The sequence below is a fragment of the Mastigoproctus giganteus genome, chromosome 7 (genome assembly GCF_048544385.1).
Source record: "Mastigoproctus giganteus isolate SK-2022 chromosome 7, ASM4854438v1, whole genome shotgun sequence".
Taxonomy (NCBI): Eukaryota; Metazoa; Arthropoda; class Arachnida; order Uropygi; family Thelyphonidae; genus Mastigoproctus; species Mastigoproctus giganteus.
The window spans coordinates 78,401,791-78,419,851 of record NC_143581.1 but is presented as its reverse complement, the minus strand read 5'-3'; the positions used below and the strand labels follow the sequence as shown (position 1 = coordinate 78,419,851).

General features: G+C 36.5%; 1 protein-coding gene across 1 annotated transcript in view; it reads right to left on the bottom strand.

Moving 5' to 3' along the window:
- Positions 1–18,061, bottom strand: part of LOC150083013 (arf-GAP with dual PH domain-containing protein 1-like) — a 107,631-nt gene that overhangs the window by 39,027 nt on the left and 50,543 nt on the right. Inside the window, exon 4 of the mRNA XM_090378354.1 lies at positions 13,760–13,909. Coding sequence (XP_090234480.1) covers positions 13,760–13,909 — 150 coding nt within the window. The remainder of the gene's footprint in view (positions 1–13,759; positions 13,910–18,061) is intronic.

Genomic DNA, 18,061 nt, shown 5'->3' with positions numbered 1-18,061 from the left:
CAGTCAAATCTCTGGAGTGGAAAACTCTCTTGAGGAAGTTTTTGCATATCTACATTAAAAAGGTTTGGAAGCTAGCATCTGGAAAATAGTAACACAACTAGATGGTCTGGCAGAGGTTAACTGCTGCAAAAAGGAAAAAATATTATTCACATTTGCTTCATCAATTAACAATTGCTGGGGTGTACATAGTTTCCCTCATTGGCCTAAAGGCTTAAAGCATAGCTCTCACTTGTTATTGAAGAGGAGACATTCTGTGAGAAAATGTTTTATCATTAGAATAGTATCACAATTTAAACATAGTGGAGCTCCTCTGTTTGTAGTAGGTGGGAATGAGTCAGATTTGTATGACCAATCCAGAGCCAGACACTGCTGCTACTTCTCAACAGATTTTACATGTGCTAGATTGCTATGGATCAATTGTTGGTTTAATTTTGTTAAGGTTATTTGAAATTTTCTCATTCCAGGATGTTTATAATTGTGAAAGGCAGCTGTACTGGCTATATGTGTGTGTACAGAAAAGAAAGTTTGTATTAAGAGAAAGTAGTTTTGCTGCTTGATCTGCCAGTTCATTCCCATTCATCCCTGACATGGCTTGGGATCCAAGTACAAAAACAGATATCATAATTACTTTGAACTAAAGGTCTGCACGGGCTTCAGCCCGAACTGGTAACATGAATGATGTTCAGGCTTGGCTTGGGTGCAAATAATTGTAATGAATTGTTATTTCAAACAATTTGGGCTATTTCTTACATATATGTATATTTTATTAAATATTTTTTTTTTATGTATTTAAAATTCTTAAAAGCTTTTTAGAAAAAATGTGTATTATTTGTCTGTTAACACTTTTAATTGACCAGTAAGGTGCACTTTGCCAACATCTCCAAAATTCATCCAAAAAATTTGAACTCTTTCATGGAAATGACTTGCCAGCAGTGCAAGCTCCAAAAGAAATTTTAGTTTGTTTGTTTGTTATTTGGTTTTTAGGAGCATTAGCAACTAAGGCCATATTGCTCCGGGATATGCAGTGGTCATTCCCTGACCTTTCTGCATCCTCCGTATTTGGTGGTGATGGACTCGAACCCCAGTCTAATCAAGAAGTGTGTGCTACACACTGCTGCTCCTTCTCACCTGGCTACGGAGGCGCCTAGAAATTTTAGTGTAGCCAGATTAGCAGTGCAACAGTATTGAACCAGTTTAAGTAGCAAGTGTTGACTCTATTTTATTTCTGCACAACAATTTGCAATAAAAAGGATGTTAAGAGAAGGTGGATATTGATATTCGTTTTGGAATTATATTAAATATGGTAAATTGAAAATTTATTACATTTTCTTTTTTTTTTATAATTAATATTGAATTTTGAATCTGAAAGTTTATTTCTTTATTATTATGAAAGTTCAGAAACTAATGCTGGCAATTTTATTTATATAAAAAGTTTCAGTCGAGCTAGGATAAAAATCCGCTCAGGTGGGCTAGGTAATGAATTTGGAAAATAAATTCGGGCCAGTCTGGGTAAAAATAATAAATGTAGGCTCGTGCAGACCTCTACTTTGAACTAAGACAACATGGCAAACTGGATCAGGCAAAACTTTGGGTGAGAGTGATTTTTTTTTTTTTTTCGCTTTGTAAAGCTTGTAATGTACTCAAGGAGTCTGTATACATAAAAAGTACTTTTGATGATGTTTGGTTATGAGATATTTGAGAGTAAGTTGTACTGCATATAATTCAGCAGTATATAAGCTGTATTCTAAGGGAGTCTATTTGAGAGAGTTGTCTGGAAAGACTGCTGATGATGCAGTTCAAATTTCAGATTTTGAACCATCAGTATAAACTGGTGTATAATCAGTGAATTGAGAACAGTGGGCTACATGTAGTTGGAAACCAAGAGTAGGTAGATCATTTTCCGCACCACTTCAGACAAAAGATTGCAAAATGGTGTGTGAAGCCCTCTTTCTTCTTCAGGGTAGAAGAGAGTGCTTCAGTTTAAGGGCTGTTGTTGTTATTGTTATTGGGTTTTAGGAGCATCAGCAACTAAGGCCATGTTGCTCTGTGTATCTTGTCTATAAACTGCATGTGTTCTGAGGTTGACTGTTTTTCTAGATGAAAAACCAGAGTTTCCAGGAGTAAAAACCATGCTACCCTCACCTGAGACCACCTGGTGTGGGGAGGACAGTGATCCTACTGACTGCTACCCATGAGGGTGGTTTAAGGGTAATGTGGTCTATGGTCAGATTTTATGCAATTAGGAGTTCTTTTACTTGAATCCTTATAGGTCTATTGGCACTTCAACCAAAATTATACAGATTTTTCTAGCGGGGAACAACTAGGGCTGGCCATGTTGGGTGATCTGGGAGGGATCTTAGTTTAAATGCATATTGTAATACTAATTGTTGATGGCTGGTGCAAAAAGGTGGTTCATTAGCTTTTACATACAAATTGTGAATAGGAGATATTAATATAGTCAAAAGCCTACTATGCATCCAACCACATGTGATGATTTTATTCTTGTTTATACTCCAGCACGACCACCAGGTCAGTGGAGTTTACAATAAAGCATAAGTACAAACATTAATCGTATTTAGTAGTCATGGGCTTGAACCCCGGTCCCAATTCATTGGACTCTCGTTCCTGACCACTCGGCTACATCAGGCCTCATACTGAATTCAAAACTTTGAATATTCTTTTTATCATATAAATTATAATCTCATCCATGTGCTAATTCATGATATTGAATTTATAAAGCTTCATTTCATCTTGTCCATTGACTGTAGCAGTGCCTTTAGTTGCTGATGCAAAGTGTCTCATAAATTATAATGGAATGAGTCCAATTATCTAAGGCAGGGATTCTTAATCTTTTTCCCTCACATCTCCCTTGAAAGTGTTTACATCTCTCGTCCTTCCCCAAATTAACGAACGAATTGATAAAAACATAATTAAGATGATAAAACAGATTTTATTTATAACCAGTTCCTCACATACACAAAATTATAAAAGTAAATAAATTAAAAAGTTCTTCAGGACCATCTTGATGAGATAATTGTTGCTGCTTTTGGTTAGAAAGGACAGAAATTCGAGGGACAGTCTTAGACAATGCTAGGTGTATGTCATGCCTGGCATCCAACTGATTTCTAGCCTTTGTAGTAGTAGTAGTAGTGGCACATGATGCAAGAAAGCAAGTGTAGGAGCTTATGCAGCATCAGCCAAAAAAAAAAAAAAAAATCACACCATTCCCTCCAAATGCCTGTCCAGTTCCTCCTTAAATTTATTTAACCTATCAACTTCTACAACGACAGATGGAAGTTTGTTCCAGCAATTAACCACCCGCTGGCTAAAGGCAAATTTCCGCACATCTATTCTACATCTGTCCTTTCTTAATTTGAACTTATGTCCCCGTAGATTGGTAATCTGAACAAGTGGAAGGATCCCATCAGAATTCAGCATGCTCAACCCATTCAAGGCCTTATAGACCTCAATCAGATCACCACGCAGGTGCCTAGTCTCCAGCCACTGCAATTTGCAGAACTTAAGCCTCTCTTGGTAAGAGAATCCCTTCATTTTCCCCTCACCAATTGTGTTGCTCTTCTCTGTACACGCTCAAGCAAATCTACATCCTTCCTAAAATGAGGCCTCCAGACCTGTACGCAGTACTCAAGGCGTGGCCTGACCATTGCCTTATACAGAGGGACAATCACCTCCTTTTCCCTGCTAGCAAAATTCCTATATATCATTGACAAAACCCCATGACCCGCCCTAGCAGCCTGTCTGCACTGCTCAGAAAACTTCATATCTGACTGCACAATTACTCCCAGGTCTTTTTCATTTTCTACCACCTTAAGTGTAGTACCACACAGTTGGTACGTTTCTCTGGGGTTACTTCTACCCATATGCAGTACTTTGCATTTGTCAAGGTTGAATTTCAGTTGCCACTTCTTAGCCCATCTGCCCAAATTATCTAGATCCTGTTGCAGTAGCACACTGCCATTACTGTCATTAAAAACCCTGCCAACCTTTGTGTCATCTGCAAACTTCGACATTAAGCCTGATATACCTTCATCAATATCATTGATAAATACACAAAACAACAGTGGACCCAACACCGAACTCTGTGGGACTCCACTAATAACATTAGTCCACGAAGAGCAGCACCCATTGATTACCACCCTCTGTCTTCTCCCACTTAACCATCCTTTTATCCATTGTAGCAACTTACCCTTAATACCATTCTGCTCCAATTTGTACAGTAGTCTTCCATGCGCAACAGTGTCAAAAGCTTTCCTGAAATCCAAGTATATGATATCAAAATTATTTTTTGCATCCAGTTCCTTTGTGACCACATCATAATAACCAATCAAATTTGTCAGACAAGACTTTCCCTTAACAAACCCATGCTGTGTTTGAATTATTGCTGCAGTCTTGTCTAGATGATCCTGCAATGCATCTTTAACCAGCGACTCCATTATTTTACCCGGAACAGAAGTTAAACTAACTGGTCTGTAATTACTCGCGTCACCCTTCGATCCACCTTTGTGAATTGGGGACACATTTGCACATCTCCAGTCCGTGGGAACCTCCCCTGAGTCCAAGGATGCTCTCATAATTATGGCTAAGGGTTTGCTTAGTTGCTTTGCCACCTCCTTTAAAATAACTGGATAGATCCCATCCACCCCACGTGCCTTTCTTATGTTTAACTTCAGCAATTTCTCCTCCACTTTGCTCTCAGTTATTACAAAATCATTAAGCACACTGCTACAATTTGATAACCTTCTTCCATTTTCAAATTGTAATAATTCCTCACATACTGATAAATGTTGAAATGCAGATTTGCAGAGATAGATTGTTGCAAATGGGATCAAGGCTGAAAGAGCTTTCTTTGCCACAACCGGGTAGGCATTTATTTGTGAGCACCAAAATTCATCAAGATTATGATTGAAGAATCTTTGCTTCAGCAAAGCCTTGCTGTGCAAATCTATGAGGTTGTCCTTCTGCATGTCAGCATCATCCATCGAGTCCAAATTAAAGGTGAAAGGATTTCGAATCCACTGGTTATTTTTCAATTTTTTTTTTGAAGTATTTATCAAAAAGAGTCCACAAGATTTTTCAGATTACTCAAAATATCACCTTGAATCTAATCTAGGACTGTCTCTCTGACAAGCCCCTCTCCAGAAAGAAAAACATTTTCCAGAGTAGGTAAATTTGCATAATTGTCTTTCAACATGCGTTGCTTCCAAAGGGCCAGTTTTTGTTGTAAGACAACAATATTCTCATTTCCATCCAGAACAGTCACTTCTGAACCTTGCAGTGAAATGTTGAGGTCATTTAAATGCAAAAATATATCTGCAAGAATGGCCAACAATATAATGAAACCTTGGGTAACTTTTTACACAGTTTGCTTTCTTTTTATTGAAGAAATATGGTTATCTCTGTTCTAAGTTCCTCCATAACACAAGTGAAGAATCGTCCATGTGACAGCCACCTGCATAAAAGTTAGATTTCTTCCCCAACATGAAAGGTTCACCATCAATACATATGAAGCCCAATTTTGCCTTTCACAGTTGAGTACATTTTTCAAAAGGAACTCATCAATTAGCTGGCACACATTAGAGCTTTTAGGGCAGCCAATAAGGGTTCACAGAATAAAAACCCTTCTTTGATGCATGTTTCAGTGGCATATCACAAAGGCCAAGAGTTGGATGCATTCAGCCTCATCAATACTTTCATTCATTTGAAGTCCAAAGAGCAGTGTCACGTTCTTGAGTTCCTCCATGAGTTGATCCAGAACATCAGATGATGTATCCAAAATTCAACTTCTGATGACATCGTTTGTCAGATGTATTTCAGCAATGTTTCCTCCATTGCTTTCTGAGAACAACTTTGACCATTTTAAGGGCATAAAGCTTGATCAGTCTTGCTAATTGTGAGAGGCTTTTGTTATTTGGGATAAGATTTGCCACTTTGAGGGAGACCTCAAGGACCAGCTTTTTAGTAGATACAAAACCCAATTCCAGCCATCAGGCATTTTACCCACTTGGGCGAAATGCCCAATGACTGGAATTCAGCTTTCTTCTGTTTCAGCAAGTCTCCAGAATTTCCTGGTTACACTTTTGTGAAATGCTCTTTGAATTTGGCAGGCCTCATGTTATCATTACAGAGAATTTTTGCACATAAAAAGCATTGAAGTTTTTTGGTTATACTGCAATCAAAACCAAAGAGTCAATGAACCAAAATTTCACATAACCCTCATGTATTTCTTTTTCCTTGACATTTTCACATCACAAACTGTAACTTAAATTCATCTATCGATCATAGTAGAGCTAAACACAAAAACAACTACCCACAGTGAAGACAAACTGCTAAGTAAACAAGTGCGTGGAAGCAAAGTACACAACAACATGGTGTGAAGTGCACACCTGACCTTAACCGGGAGTAATCGAGATATGGGATGTGCATGAAGTCTGTGCAGTAATAAGTGAATGACAGGCATTCATTTAGGTATGTACTATCACTAGTTGTATTTTGCCCTTCTAAAAGTAAAAATACCCACAACTAACAATTTACATGAAAATACCCACTTTATTTTTTATTTACTATACATTACTATGCAAAATGCATTAGAATGCATAATGGACGCCATCTAGGTTCATGCTGCAGAATTAGATGCACAAGTTTCAAATTTTATAGTTTTCAGCAACATAATATCGGAAAGATGTAACTTGGGAATGCGTGTAGGCATATTTAATTAATAAGCAATTAATGTTAATTTTAATTCATAATATTAATTATAAAGAATTCTAAACTTTACAATTTTAATATTTAAATTTTTTTTAATTTTTCACATTTTACAATATATGTAAAATCTTGTGTATACCTCTGAAATTCTATGCCATATTTCTTTGGCATCTTAGAAAGACAATGTTTAGTGCAAATGTATTGTTACTACACAGTTAAATTTTAAGATAACTTTTTTAATGATAATTAATTTAATGATAAAAATTTTAAGATAACTTTTTTAAAGATAACTAATGTACAAACCAGTTTAGTTATCAATTTTTTAATATCTCGTGAAATCTTTCACAATGAGTTGCCTTCTTCAAATATGTAAAGTTTCCCCATTACAGATGTCTGCTGTTACTTATTCTCAGCTGAATACGACCACACAGACGGTTGTTTCGAAGCCATTCATCAGTGGGAAGGTAGAAGAGCTGACAACCCTACTGTGATTAATTTACACAATATGAGGGATGCTAAAGGGCAGAAAGCCTCAAACTATAACATTGTTTCCCCGCTATAAGTTGCCTTCCTCTTCTACTTAAAATATGTAATGCTTCCCCATTAGGGAAGTCTGTTTTTACTTATTCTCAGTTGAGTATCACCACACAGATGGCTGTTTAGAAACTTTGGCTTCTCATCAGTGGAAGGGTAAAAAAAAAAAATTCACCTCTACAATGACAGTTACTTGACCATGTATATCAGGTTTTACAGAAACTGGAGATGAAAACTGCCCAGTTCCATTGTGCATTATTTATTTGTGGAAAAAAAGTAACAAACATGGCTATGGCCAGTTTGTTACTTTTGTTTTAAAAGGCTCAAGAAGCAAGCTACTTCATAGTTGAGCAAGTTGCACAAAAAAATGAGAGGTCATTATTGCTGAAAGCCTAATAATAACTGCTTGTAGAATAATAATGCTTCAGTAGTATAATACTGAAAACAATGATAGGCAAAGAGGCTGAAAGTGAAATTGACGAATTTCCTGTTTCTAATGATACTATTACTAGGCATGTGAATGACATGTCACACAACATAAAAGATATCTTATGAAAATAAACTAAAAAATATACACTGTTCTCCAAGTTGATGAGTTAACAGACATATCAAGTAAAGCTTAGCTATTGGCATCTGTACAATTTGAAATATGCAAAATAAAGGAAAATTTTTGTTGTTGTAGAGAACTGTCAGAAATAACCACAAAGGTAAAGACATTTTCAGCATCTTGTCTTCTTATTTGGAATCCTGTGGTTTGTCATGGAGTTGTGTTTTGGAATTTGAACTGATGGTCTTCAATGATCAGTTCAATACAAAAAGGCTTTGTTACACTCATCAAAGAAAAAACCCTAATGTCACAAAGACGCACACTACTTCCTGCACTGGGAAGTTCTTGCCTTAGGATTTAAACAAGTCTTTGATGTAGCCATGAACATGGCCAATTTTATAAAGCAGCACGCTCTTAAGTCATGCATGTTTGCAAAGTTGTGTTAAAATGTGCAAAAAGACCATGTGATTCTCATTCTATACAATAAGGTTAGATGGCTTTCAAGAGGGAAAGTTTTAACAAGGATATTTAACCTGTAAGAGAAAGTACTGCTTTTCTTCAAAGATATAAATAAAGCATTTTTCTTGAAGATACATGAAAGTAGCCTACTTAGCACATATTTATCAGCACTTATAAACATCTTGAACACAATGTGCTACTGCAACAGGATCTAGATAATTTGGGCAGATGGGCTAAGAAGTGGCAACTGAAGTTGAACCTTGACAAATGCAAAGTACTGCATATGGGTAGAAGTAACCCCAGAGAAACGTACCAACTGTGTGGTACTACACTTAAGGTGGTAGAAAATGAAAAAGACCTGGGAGTAATTGTGCAGTCAGATATGACGTTTTCTGAGCAGTGCAGACAGGCTGCTAGGGCGGGTCATGGGGTTTTATCAATGATATATAGGAATTTTGCTAGCAGGGAAAAGGAGGTGATTGTCCCTCTGTATAAGGCAATGGTCAGGCCACGCCTTGAGTACTGCGTACAGGTCTGGAGGCCTCATTTTAGGAAGGATGTAGATTTGCTTGAGTGTGTACAGAGAAGGGCAACACGATTGGTGAGGGGAATGAAGGGATTCTCTTACCAAGAGAGGCTTAAGTTCTGCAAATTGCAGTGGCTGGAGACTAGGCACCTGCGCGGTGATCTGATTGAGGTCTATAAGGCCTTGAATGGGTTGAGCACGCTGAATTCTGATGGGATCCTTCCACTTGTTCAGATTACCAACCTACGGGGACATAAGTTCAAATTAAGAAAGGACAGATGTAGAATAGATGTGCGGAAATTTGCCTTTAGCCAGCGGGTGGTTAATTGCTGGAACAAACTTCCATCTGTCGTTGTGGAAGTTGATAGGTTAAATAAATTTAAGGAGGAACTGGACAGGCATTTGGAGGGAATGGTGTGATTTTTTTTTTTTTTTTTTTTTTTTTGGCTGATGCTGCATAAGCTCCTACACTTGCTTTCTTGCATCATGTGCCACTACTACTACTACTACTACTACTACTACAAGCATACAGAACACAAAATTCTAACACATCCACGGACAAACTCTTTCACTCAAGAATAAATTGAAGGTTTGGAGAAAACACCTTTCAAGTGGAAATAGTGAAATGTTTATAATAAATTTAAATATTGAAATGTTAATAATTATCAATCATTTTGGAATCACTGACAAAAAAACTTGACCAATATTTTCTTCGTCATCAGAAATGTATCACTGGGTCAGAAACCTTTATTTATTTTATTTATTTTTTTTTGGGGTTCTTGCCAATTTACAAAATGTACTCAGTCTACAAGAAGAAAAATAGCTGACTGCATTACAGTGCAACTGAACTTTGAAGATAAAATTCAATGATGTGTGTGATGTGTTTTGGATTTCAGGATTTCAATAAGTAAAAGAGTAAAAATAGTTTTATGACCTCAGCAAAACCAGTGAGAATCTTACTCCAGTTTTTAACTTCTTTAGTTTCAAACTTACTATTATGAACAAGCTTTCTCATGTCTGACCAACACTGACCTGAAAGCAAAGAAAGAAATTGTCTGTCTACTGAGGAAGAGCTGAGTGTTTGTCAAAAATTCAGCCAGGAATTTGGTTTATTTCTTTTTGCACAAGTGCAACTTTTGTGCAGAAGAAAACAAGCCTGGGTGTCACAGTAAAAGTAAACCTTATATTGATTATTGACTTTTGATGTAACTTTATTTTGACATTTCAGTAAACTTTATTTTAATTTGATATTTTCATACAGTTAGATTATATAAAAAAGGCAGAAAAAATATTTCATTTTTTTTTTCTTACAATGGAAGCTGACGCATATATAGTAGCTCTTTACAAATAAATTTTCTTTCCATGGTAAAAAGGATGAGAATCACCGTCTTCTACTAATAAAATTTTAGGTCAGAAAGCCTAAAACTAAAAATTAAACTATGACACTGTTCATGCAAATGCATTATAAATACATAATTTAATATTTCAGAGTCAGAGGCATTTTGCCCTAAACTTTTATTATTCTAAGTGGTATATCTTTTAGCATCTCACATATTGTGTAAATTAGTTAATTGGATTGTCAGCTCTTATATATGTTAGGTACCTACCTTCCCTCTGATGAATAGCTTCAAAATGGATATCTGTGTGGTGGCACTGAACTGAAAATAAGTAATTGGAGATTTCTCTAATGGTGAAGTGTTATTTACTTGAAGTATAATATGAAAGAAGTCCATTATGAAGGATTTCACATTAGGCATTATTATTATAATATGAAGTCTGTACATTAGGCGTGATGCCTAATATACAGGAACTTCCCAAATTACGTAATACTCAACTTATGCAAATTCGACTTTATGTAAGTTTTTGCTGGCCGGTGCAAACTGAAAAAAATATGGAAACATATTTTGCATCTGTAGGGATAAATGAAGGTATTGGGAAAATATCGTAATGTGATCCCAATAACATATTGTGGGTTTTTTTTTTTTTTTTTTTTTTTTTTGTAATTCGTTCCAAGTCTTTGGAAGTTGAAAATTTCGCTATATTACCAAGATATTTATCTCTCTAAAAGAGCATATTTATAATGAAAATTACACTACACTTTCATCTTTATTGTATGTGACTATTATAGGAATCAATTTTGAATGCCTTTGTAATATTCTTTCTAAAGCACATTTCTGGAGGTCACAACCAAAAAACAATAAAAACAATTTGCACTTTTCACTTTATTGGGCTTTTCTGTTAGCGCAATCAATTGTAAATGGGTAGTAAACTTGATCTTATTGCATTTGCGATAATCCCAATAACTGGAATTTTGTGGGTTTTTAAGTTACAGGTAACGTAAAACGTTTTTACGTTGAGGGTAAAATGTGTTTCCCTTCACTGTAATCTTCAATCATATAAAAAACTAATTTTCAGAAACTTCTCTTCATTCCTATTTACGTATTACAATGATGAAGGGAAAGGGACCAGTGGAAAGTGCAAGTGCTGGCAGTGCCGGGAAACGAAACAAAATTGATTTAGAAATGGACATGAAAGAAAATGATTAAGAAGTACAAAGCAGAACAAAGTTTGTCATCTATTGCAAGGAAATTAGGTCTTGCTGTGAATACTATTTTAAAGGACAGTGCGCATATAAAAGAACATGTCAAAGGTCAATGCACTTAAGGCAGCTATTGAACGCAGAAAATTTTTAACATTGATGAGACTGCTCTGTATTGGAAAAAAATGCCGGATTGAACATACATTGGCAAAGAGGAAAAGACAATTCAAGGTTTCAAGGCTTCAAAAGATAGGGCCACGCTCTTGCTCAGGGCTAATGCAGTGGGAGTTACAGATTAATAACCAAAGCTTGTATGCCATTCTGGAAATCCTTGTGCATTTAAGGGCATCAATAAAGCCACTCTACCCATGCATTTCCAATTGAACCAAAGAGTATGGATAACAATATCTCTCTTTGAGGATTGGTTTAAATGGTGCTTCATTCCCGAGGCTGAAAAATATTGTAAAGACAACAACATTCCTTTCAAGATTTTTCCTCTATCAGATAATGCTTCTGGACATCCTACACATCTAGATGATTTCAATTCGAACAAGAGAGTCATATTTCTACCGCCAAACACGACTTCACTCATCCAACCTTTTAGATCAGGGTGTTATTTTGAATTTAAAAGCATACTATTTACGCACAACATTTGCTCAGGCATTGTCTGCAGTAGATGACGAGAAAAATTTTACGTTAAGAGATTTTTGGAAATCTTACAATATTTACCACGCCATCTTAAACATTAATAAGGCCTGGGTGGAAATTACTTAAAGTTGTTTAAATGGGGCATGGAAGAAAATATGACGACGGCATGTAAAAGGCTTCAAAGGGTTTGAAAAAGATGAATCATATGAAGAGGTTACAGAAAAGATTGTAAAGGCTGCAGAGCTACTTCAGTTGAAGGTTGTTGCCAAACACGTGGAGGTGTTAATAGAGGAAGAAGAGAAGGAATTATCTAACGAAGAACTTACTGACTTGCAGGCAGTGATAGTGAAAGAAGAAAATGCTGACGAAGCTCAAGATAAACTAAATGAGTAGCTGAGCCACTTCATCACCAGAGAGATGGCAATGGCGAGGTTTGAGAAGATGGATCCTGACAGCGAACGATTCTTAAGAGTTATCAGAGGGGTGAATGATATGCTTGCTTGCTTGCTACAAAGAAATTTATGATGAAAAGAAAAAAGCCACCATCCAGTCATCCATTAATATGTCCTTTCGTAAAGTTGAGCGGCCGACCCCTTCTAAATCTCCACAGCAGCATACTCATCAGCTGAAGACATCAATTCTGGCAACGAGAGGTAAAACTTACTGACGTTATGTTATGCCTGCCTCTTCTATTTTTTTGCAATTTTATAATTTTTAAATTTTTTAAATTGCACGCTTTTGTAATTTTTCGTGCGCATGAGATAAAAAATTGAATAAATACAATAAATAATTCTATTCACATGTTCGTTGAACATTTTTTGATTCAATCAATTCAGCGAGAGCACAGTTGCGAGTGCTGCACAAGCATGGGGGAAATTCTGACTTGCATAGCGTTCTGCGGAACGCAACCCTTATGATAATCAGGTAGTGGCTGTACAGACTTCTTATAAAAGTTTTTGCAAAAAAGATCTGTAGAGAAACACTTGTCACCAACTACATTACAATAGTGAGATGGAGAAGGGTCCCATCAAGTAAAAAAGACTTGATTCTCCATCATATATCTGAAGGGTTGACAACTATATTCGTGTTATCAGTTATGCCCATCATGGCTTCTTTATAAAATCTTCATTTGTAAACTTGTTTATTGGTAGTTAAGACTGAAGTGTTTTTAAAGCATATGTTACCTAGCCCTCTGACATTGTACTTATGTCTGTTAGTTGTTATCGTGTCTTCTTTTGTTCTGGCCAATGTATGATTTTTGACAGCCTCCACACTGCTGGCTGCTCCTCCCAGAGCTTTCTAGAGAGTGGAGGTGCATAACACATATTCCGAATGCATCTCCATGAAAATTTTTGTGAGTAGGGACTTCCAAACTAGGACTTACTTTTTTTTGAATAACCATCTACTGCAAAATGCTTGCAATGATGGTATAAAAGAGTACATAAAAAGGGGAGAGATTGACTTTCTCATCATCTATGACAGCAGTGCACCTCAACTGATAACGGCCTCTGGATCAAACAACACAGAACAGCCAGTCAGAAACTGAAACATTTATTTCAGTAATGGAAACTCCAATTTACCTAAAGGCAATGAATTTCCATCAAGTCTCGCTACTATTGTTAGTTTTTCCACTTATCAACAGCCTTTCAAGTGCTAAACATTTGACTTCAAGTTAAACACTTCCTTTGTTGAAAAATATTAAAAAAATTTTAAATTCTCTTCAATAAAAATTTATGCGACTACTTAGTGATTCAGATTAAGACAATAATTAAACTTTCTTTACCTGGCCATCTTCTGAATAGAGAAAAATATTACGAGTTGAACCATCCTTAACATATGACAACTGCAGTCCATTCAAGTTACCAATCTTATCAGGACAGAAGGTTGCATTTAGTTCCGAAAGCCTAATGACTGCTTTTGGTTCTTTGTGTTGCTGTACATTAACAAAATTAATTTTTTTTTAAAAATAAACAAAAAATTGCAAAGGTAATCTTTAATTGCAAAAATTACAAAGTAATCATCAACCATAAGTCGGTGTATGGTAAGTGTGAAAAAAACAGTATATATTTATCATTAGTAAACTTGATTATACATAACTATATGCTGAAGAATAAACAAGCTTATTAGAATTTAAGCTCAATAATACATGCATTTAAGTTGATCATGGTTCTAGCCCATGTGCTGCTAAAAACAGCAATATTCTTGTACTCTCTATCTTGTAAACTCCTCTGATTGGAAATATAAACATAAAATTTATTTTACAATTGTATGTTGTAGATCTGAAAATTTCATTCTGAAAATCTTATATTAACCATTATTAAGTTAAAAATTATTACAACTGCATATACATATACACCGATGAGCCAAAACATTATGACCATCTATGATGTTGGTTCTCCACATGCAGCCAAAACAGCTCATAACCCGACGAGGCATGGATGCTACAAGATTTCTAAACGTGTCTTGTGGTATCTGGTACCAATGCATAACCAGAAGATCCTATAACTCCTGTAAGGTGAGACGGCGCAGATCGGAGTTGCTGTTCCAACACAAACTATAGATGCTCGATGGGACTGATGTCTGACGAATTTGGAGGCCAGGTCAATGCCTGGAAATGTTCATGTTCCGCAAACCAGTCTCGAACAATCCAGGTGGTGTGGCACGACGCATTATCCTGCTGAAAGACAGCACCACCAGAGGGGAAGACTACTGCCATGCAAGGGTGTACCTGGTCAGCAATGATGTTTAAGTAGGTGGTAGACGTCAGAGTGCCCAACACATGGATGACTGGACCCAGGGTATCCAAGCAGAACATCGCCCAAAGCATGACACCGCTGCCACTAACTTGTTTTTGCCCACAGTGCATCCAGGTGCCATCACTTCCCCAGGTAAATGATGCACACGTACCCGGCCGTCCACATGGTGTAACAGGAAACATGATTCATCAGACCAGATGACCTTCTTCCAATCACTCAAGGTCCAGTTTCGATGCTTGTGTGCCCATTGTAGGCGCTGTGGCTGGTGAACCATGGTTAGCATGGGTACACGGAAAAGCCTGCAGCTACGCATTTTCAGCAGGATTTGATGTACTGTGTGTTGTGATACATTACTCCCGTCACCAGCATTCCAATTACCTGTGAGTTGCACAACAACAGTTGCCCTTCTGTTGCCACGTACCATCTGGGAGATCCTTCGCTTACCTCGATGCTCGAGGTGAGCAAACCACCATGAACTGCCAGCAAGTTGTTGGATGTGGTTATCCAACACCTCGCTGTCAGTCCGTGGGTTCCCCCTCCTTCCGTAGGTACTAACCACGGCTCACGAGCACCCCCACCAGCCGTGGCATTTCGGATATGCTCTGATCCAGTCATCTGGCCATTACAATGTGGCCTTTGTCAAACTCGCTTTAGTCCGCTGCCTTTCCCATCTGAAGAACAAGAGTAACACTGATTAATGGAGCTCATTAATGGTGTTTTTTTTATACCGTGTCCCAACCAGCGCACATGCCATAGTCACCTGCAGTTGCTTCGATTTTCATGACTCGCTGGTCATAATGTTTTGGCTCATCGGGGTATGTACCCTGGTGTCCATTCTATGGTAAAATTGTTTTTCACAATGTGGTTGATTTATTCAACAATTTTCAGGAATGCATTAACTGTAATGAGAGTGCCTGTATTTATTTTTGTAGACGGAGTCCCCCCACCCCACCCACACACACGCACACACACTCATACAAACAAGCAAGCAAGAAATGCTGTTTAATAGTACAGTTACTTTGCATAATATCAGAGATGAAATTTGGAATAGGCTAAATAAAATACAACTCAATAGGCGGTTTTAAATTGAAGAATAAAAATTAAAACAGAATTGAAGCAATAGACAAAAAAAAAAAAATCCAAATCATTATTTTAACAGCAACAGAGCTTGTCACTCATATCTGTGTATGTACTTGTGGGCTGATTTGTGTGCAGTGAAAAACCCAGAATAATTCAGAGGTAGAAATCTCACTCCCTCCACCCAAGATTGGTTAATTACAGCCTCAATTAAAGAGGACCAGAGTATCAACCAAATTTAATTATTAACATAAACAAATTCATTCACCTCACTATAGCTAGGGAGTTAACATACCATCATCTGCATAACTTTGACTTTCAACATGCAATTATAGCCAATGATCGATCATCTACGTTTACTTAAAAATCTGTTTATATTTGAAGCTATTTCTATGAAAACTGAAGAAAATTCAATTAATATGTTTACCATGTGCAGAATTTATTATATAGTAATTTTGGAATCTTGTTAGTATTACTGTGTGACCTTTTCTAACTAAAACTGCTTGTAACATCAGTTCACATTATGAGCTTCCCCTCTAACAGGTTTTAAAGTTATATTATGTAAATATGATATATTTATAGATGATAAACCAATTATAGCAAACTCAAAAGGCATAATGGAAAGTAAAAACATGTAAGGAAGCATAAGAAACTATATCAATTCCAACAAACTAATGAGGGAACATTACACATCAGCTTTTTCATTAATGAGTCATCGAACTAATGAGTGAACATTACAAACCAGAACTTTATTGTATAAAGTTCTGATTTTTTCACTTCCCAATTTTACAGGGAAATATGCATGTAGCTATGAGAGAAATGATATATGTAATGAGGAGAGGGAGAGGGAGAGAGACATAAGCTATTATATGAGGAGTGTAGCAAACTATTATATGGGGGGAAGCTGATAAAATAAGTAACTCAGTAAGTGTGCCATGAGCCAAAACATGAAAAGCCATATTATTTGCCCAGCATAATAAAATCAATAAATTATATATCCACAAAAGACAATTGTTGACAAGGTGCAATAATGACACGTTATCAATAGCTAGCACCATTAATTATACCCAAACAATAATTAGCAATAGCTAATTATTAAGTCAGTTTAAAAAATATATATATATATTTTTTATTTTTATTTTTTTTTCTTAGTTACGTATAACACGGTTTCCCATTACATGAGATTTTGTAGGAATCAAACTACCATGTTATACTATGGTTACCGGAATGTATATGTACATACAGGTAATTCTCGACCTTATGAGTTAATTCGTTCCTAGCGAGCACTCGTAAAGCAAATTTATTTCCCATAGACATAATGTTAAAAACAGGGGTTACGCTATGTTATTAACAATGAAATTAGTTAGCTAATTAGTTTATGTTTAAACAATGATGGATTTATCCAAAGAAATGAAAACGTAGCCTGTGTAACAAGCAAATTATAATAATAGAGAAATTATTTATTTCTTACAAATGTTAAAGAATGTTTATTCTTCATCATCATCAACTAAATGCACACTCGTTAATCACTCATTATTGGCTCAGCACTTCTTCAGAAATGCTTCATGAGGCATTTATTTCCAAGATAATCTTCTCTTTTCTTTATAATAGAGCGAGCTTATCTGAGAAAAGATTTAAACCTCCCAAACACTTACTAATTCATTTCACAAATATACGTGGTCTCAATTTTAATCTCAACAATGTCCATTTCCACTTGCAGTCTGCCAAACCCCATGTACTTTTTCTGACAGAATCTCAGTTATCAGTTGATTCAACTACTGCTCATCTCAGATGCCCAAATTATTCGCTGTATGATTCCTTTCGCCTCAAAGGTGGTACTTGTGCATTTGTCCGTTCTGATATTCCGTGTCAGAGACTTGGCAATTTGGAATCTCCTCTCTTTGATCTTCTCTGGCTTAAAATCTCTCTACCTCATGGTGTCAAATTCATCTGTTGTCTCTACTGTTCTCCCAACTCCACTAATCACTTGGAGCTCTTTGACTTCCTCTCTTTGCAACTTGACTTTCTCCAGTCCAACTTTCCTAACAGTGAGGCAACTTTCTTTGGTGATTTTAATGTTCACAACTCCAGCTGGTTTCCGTTTTCTAGTCACACCAACCCAGCTGGTCGAGATGCTGAGGCTTTTACAATTACTAATGATCTTGCAATTCATTTACCTACAAGAATACCAGACAATCCTAATCATACAGCCAACACGCTTGATCTTTTTCTCACAAACAACCTTTCTAAGT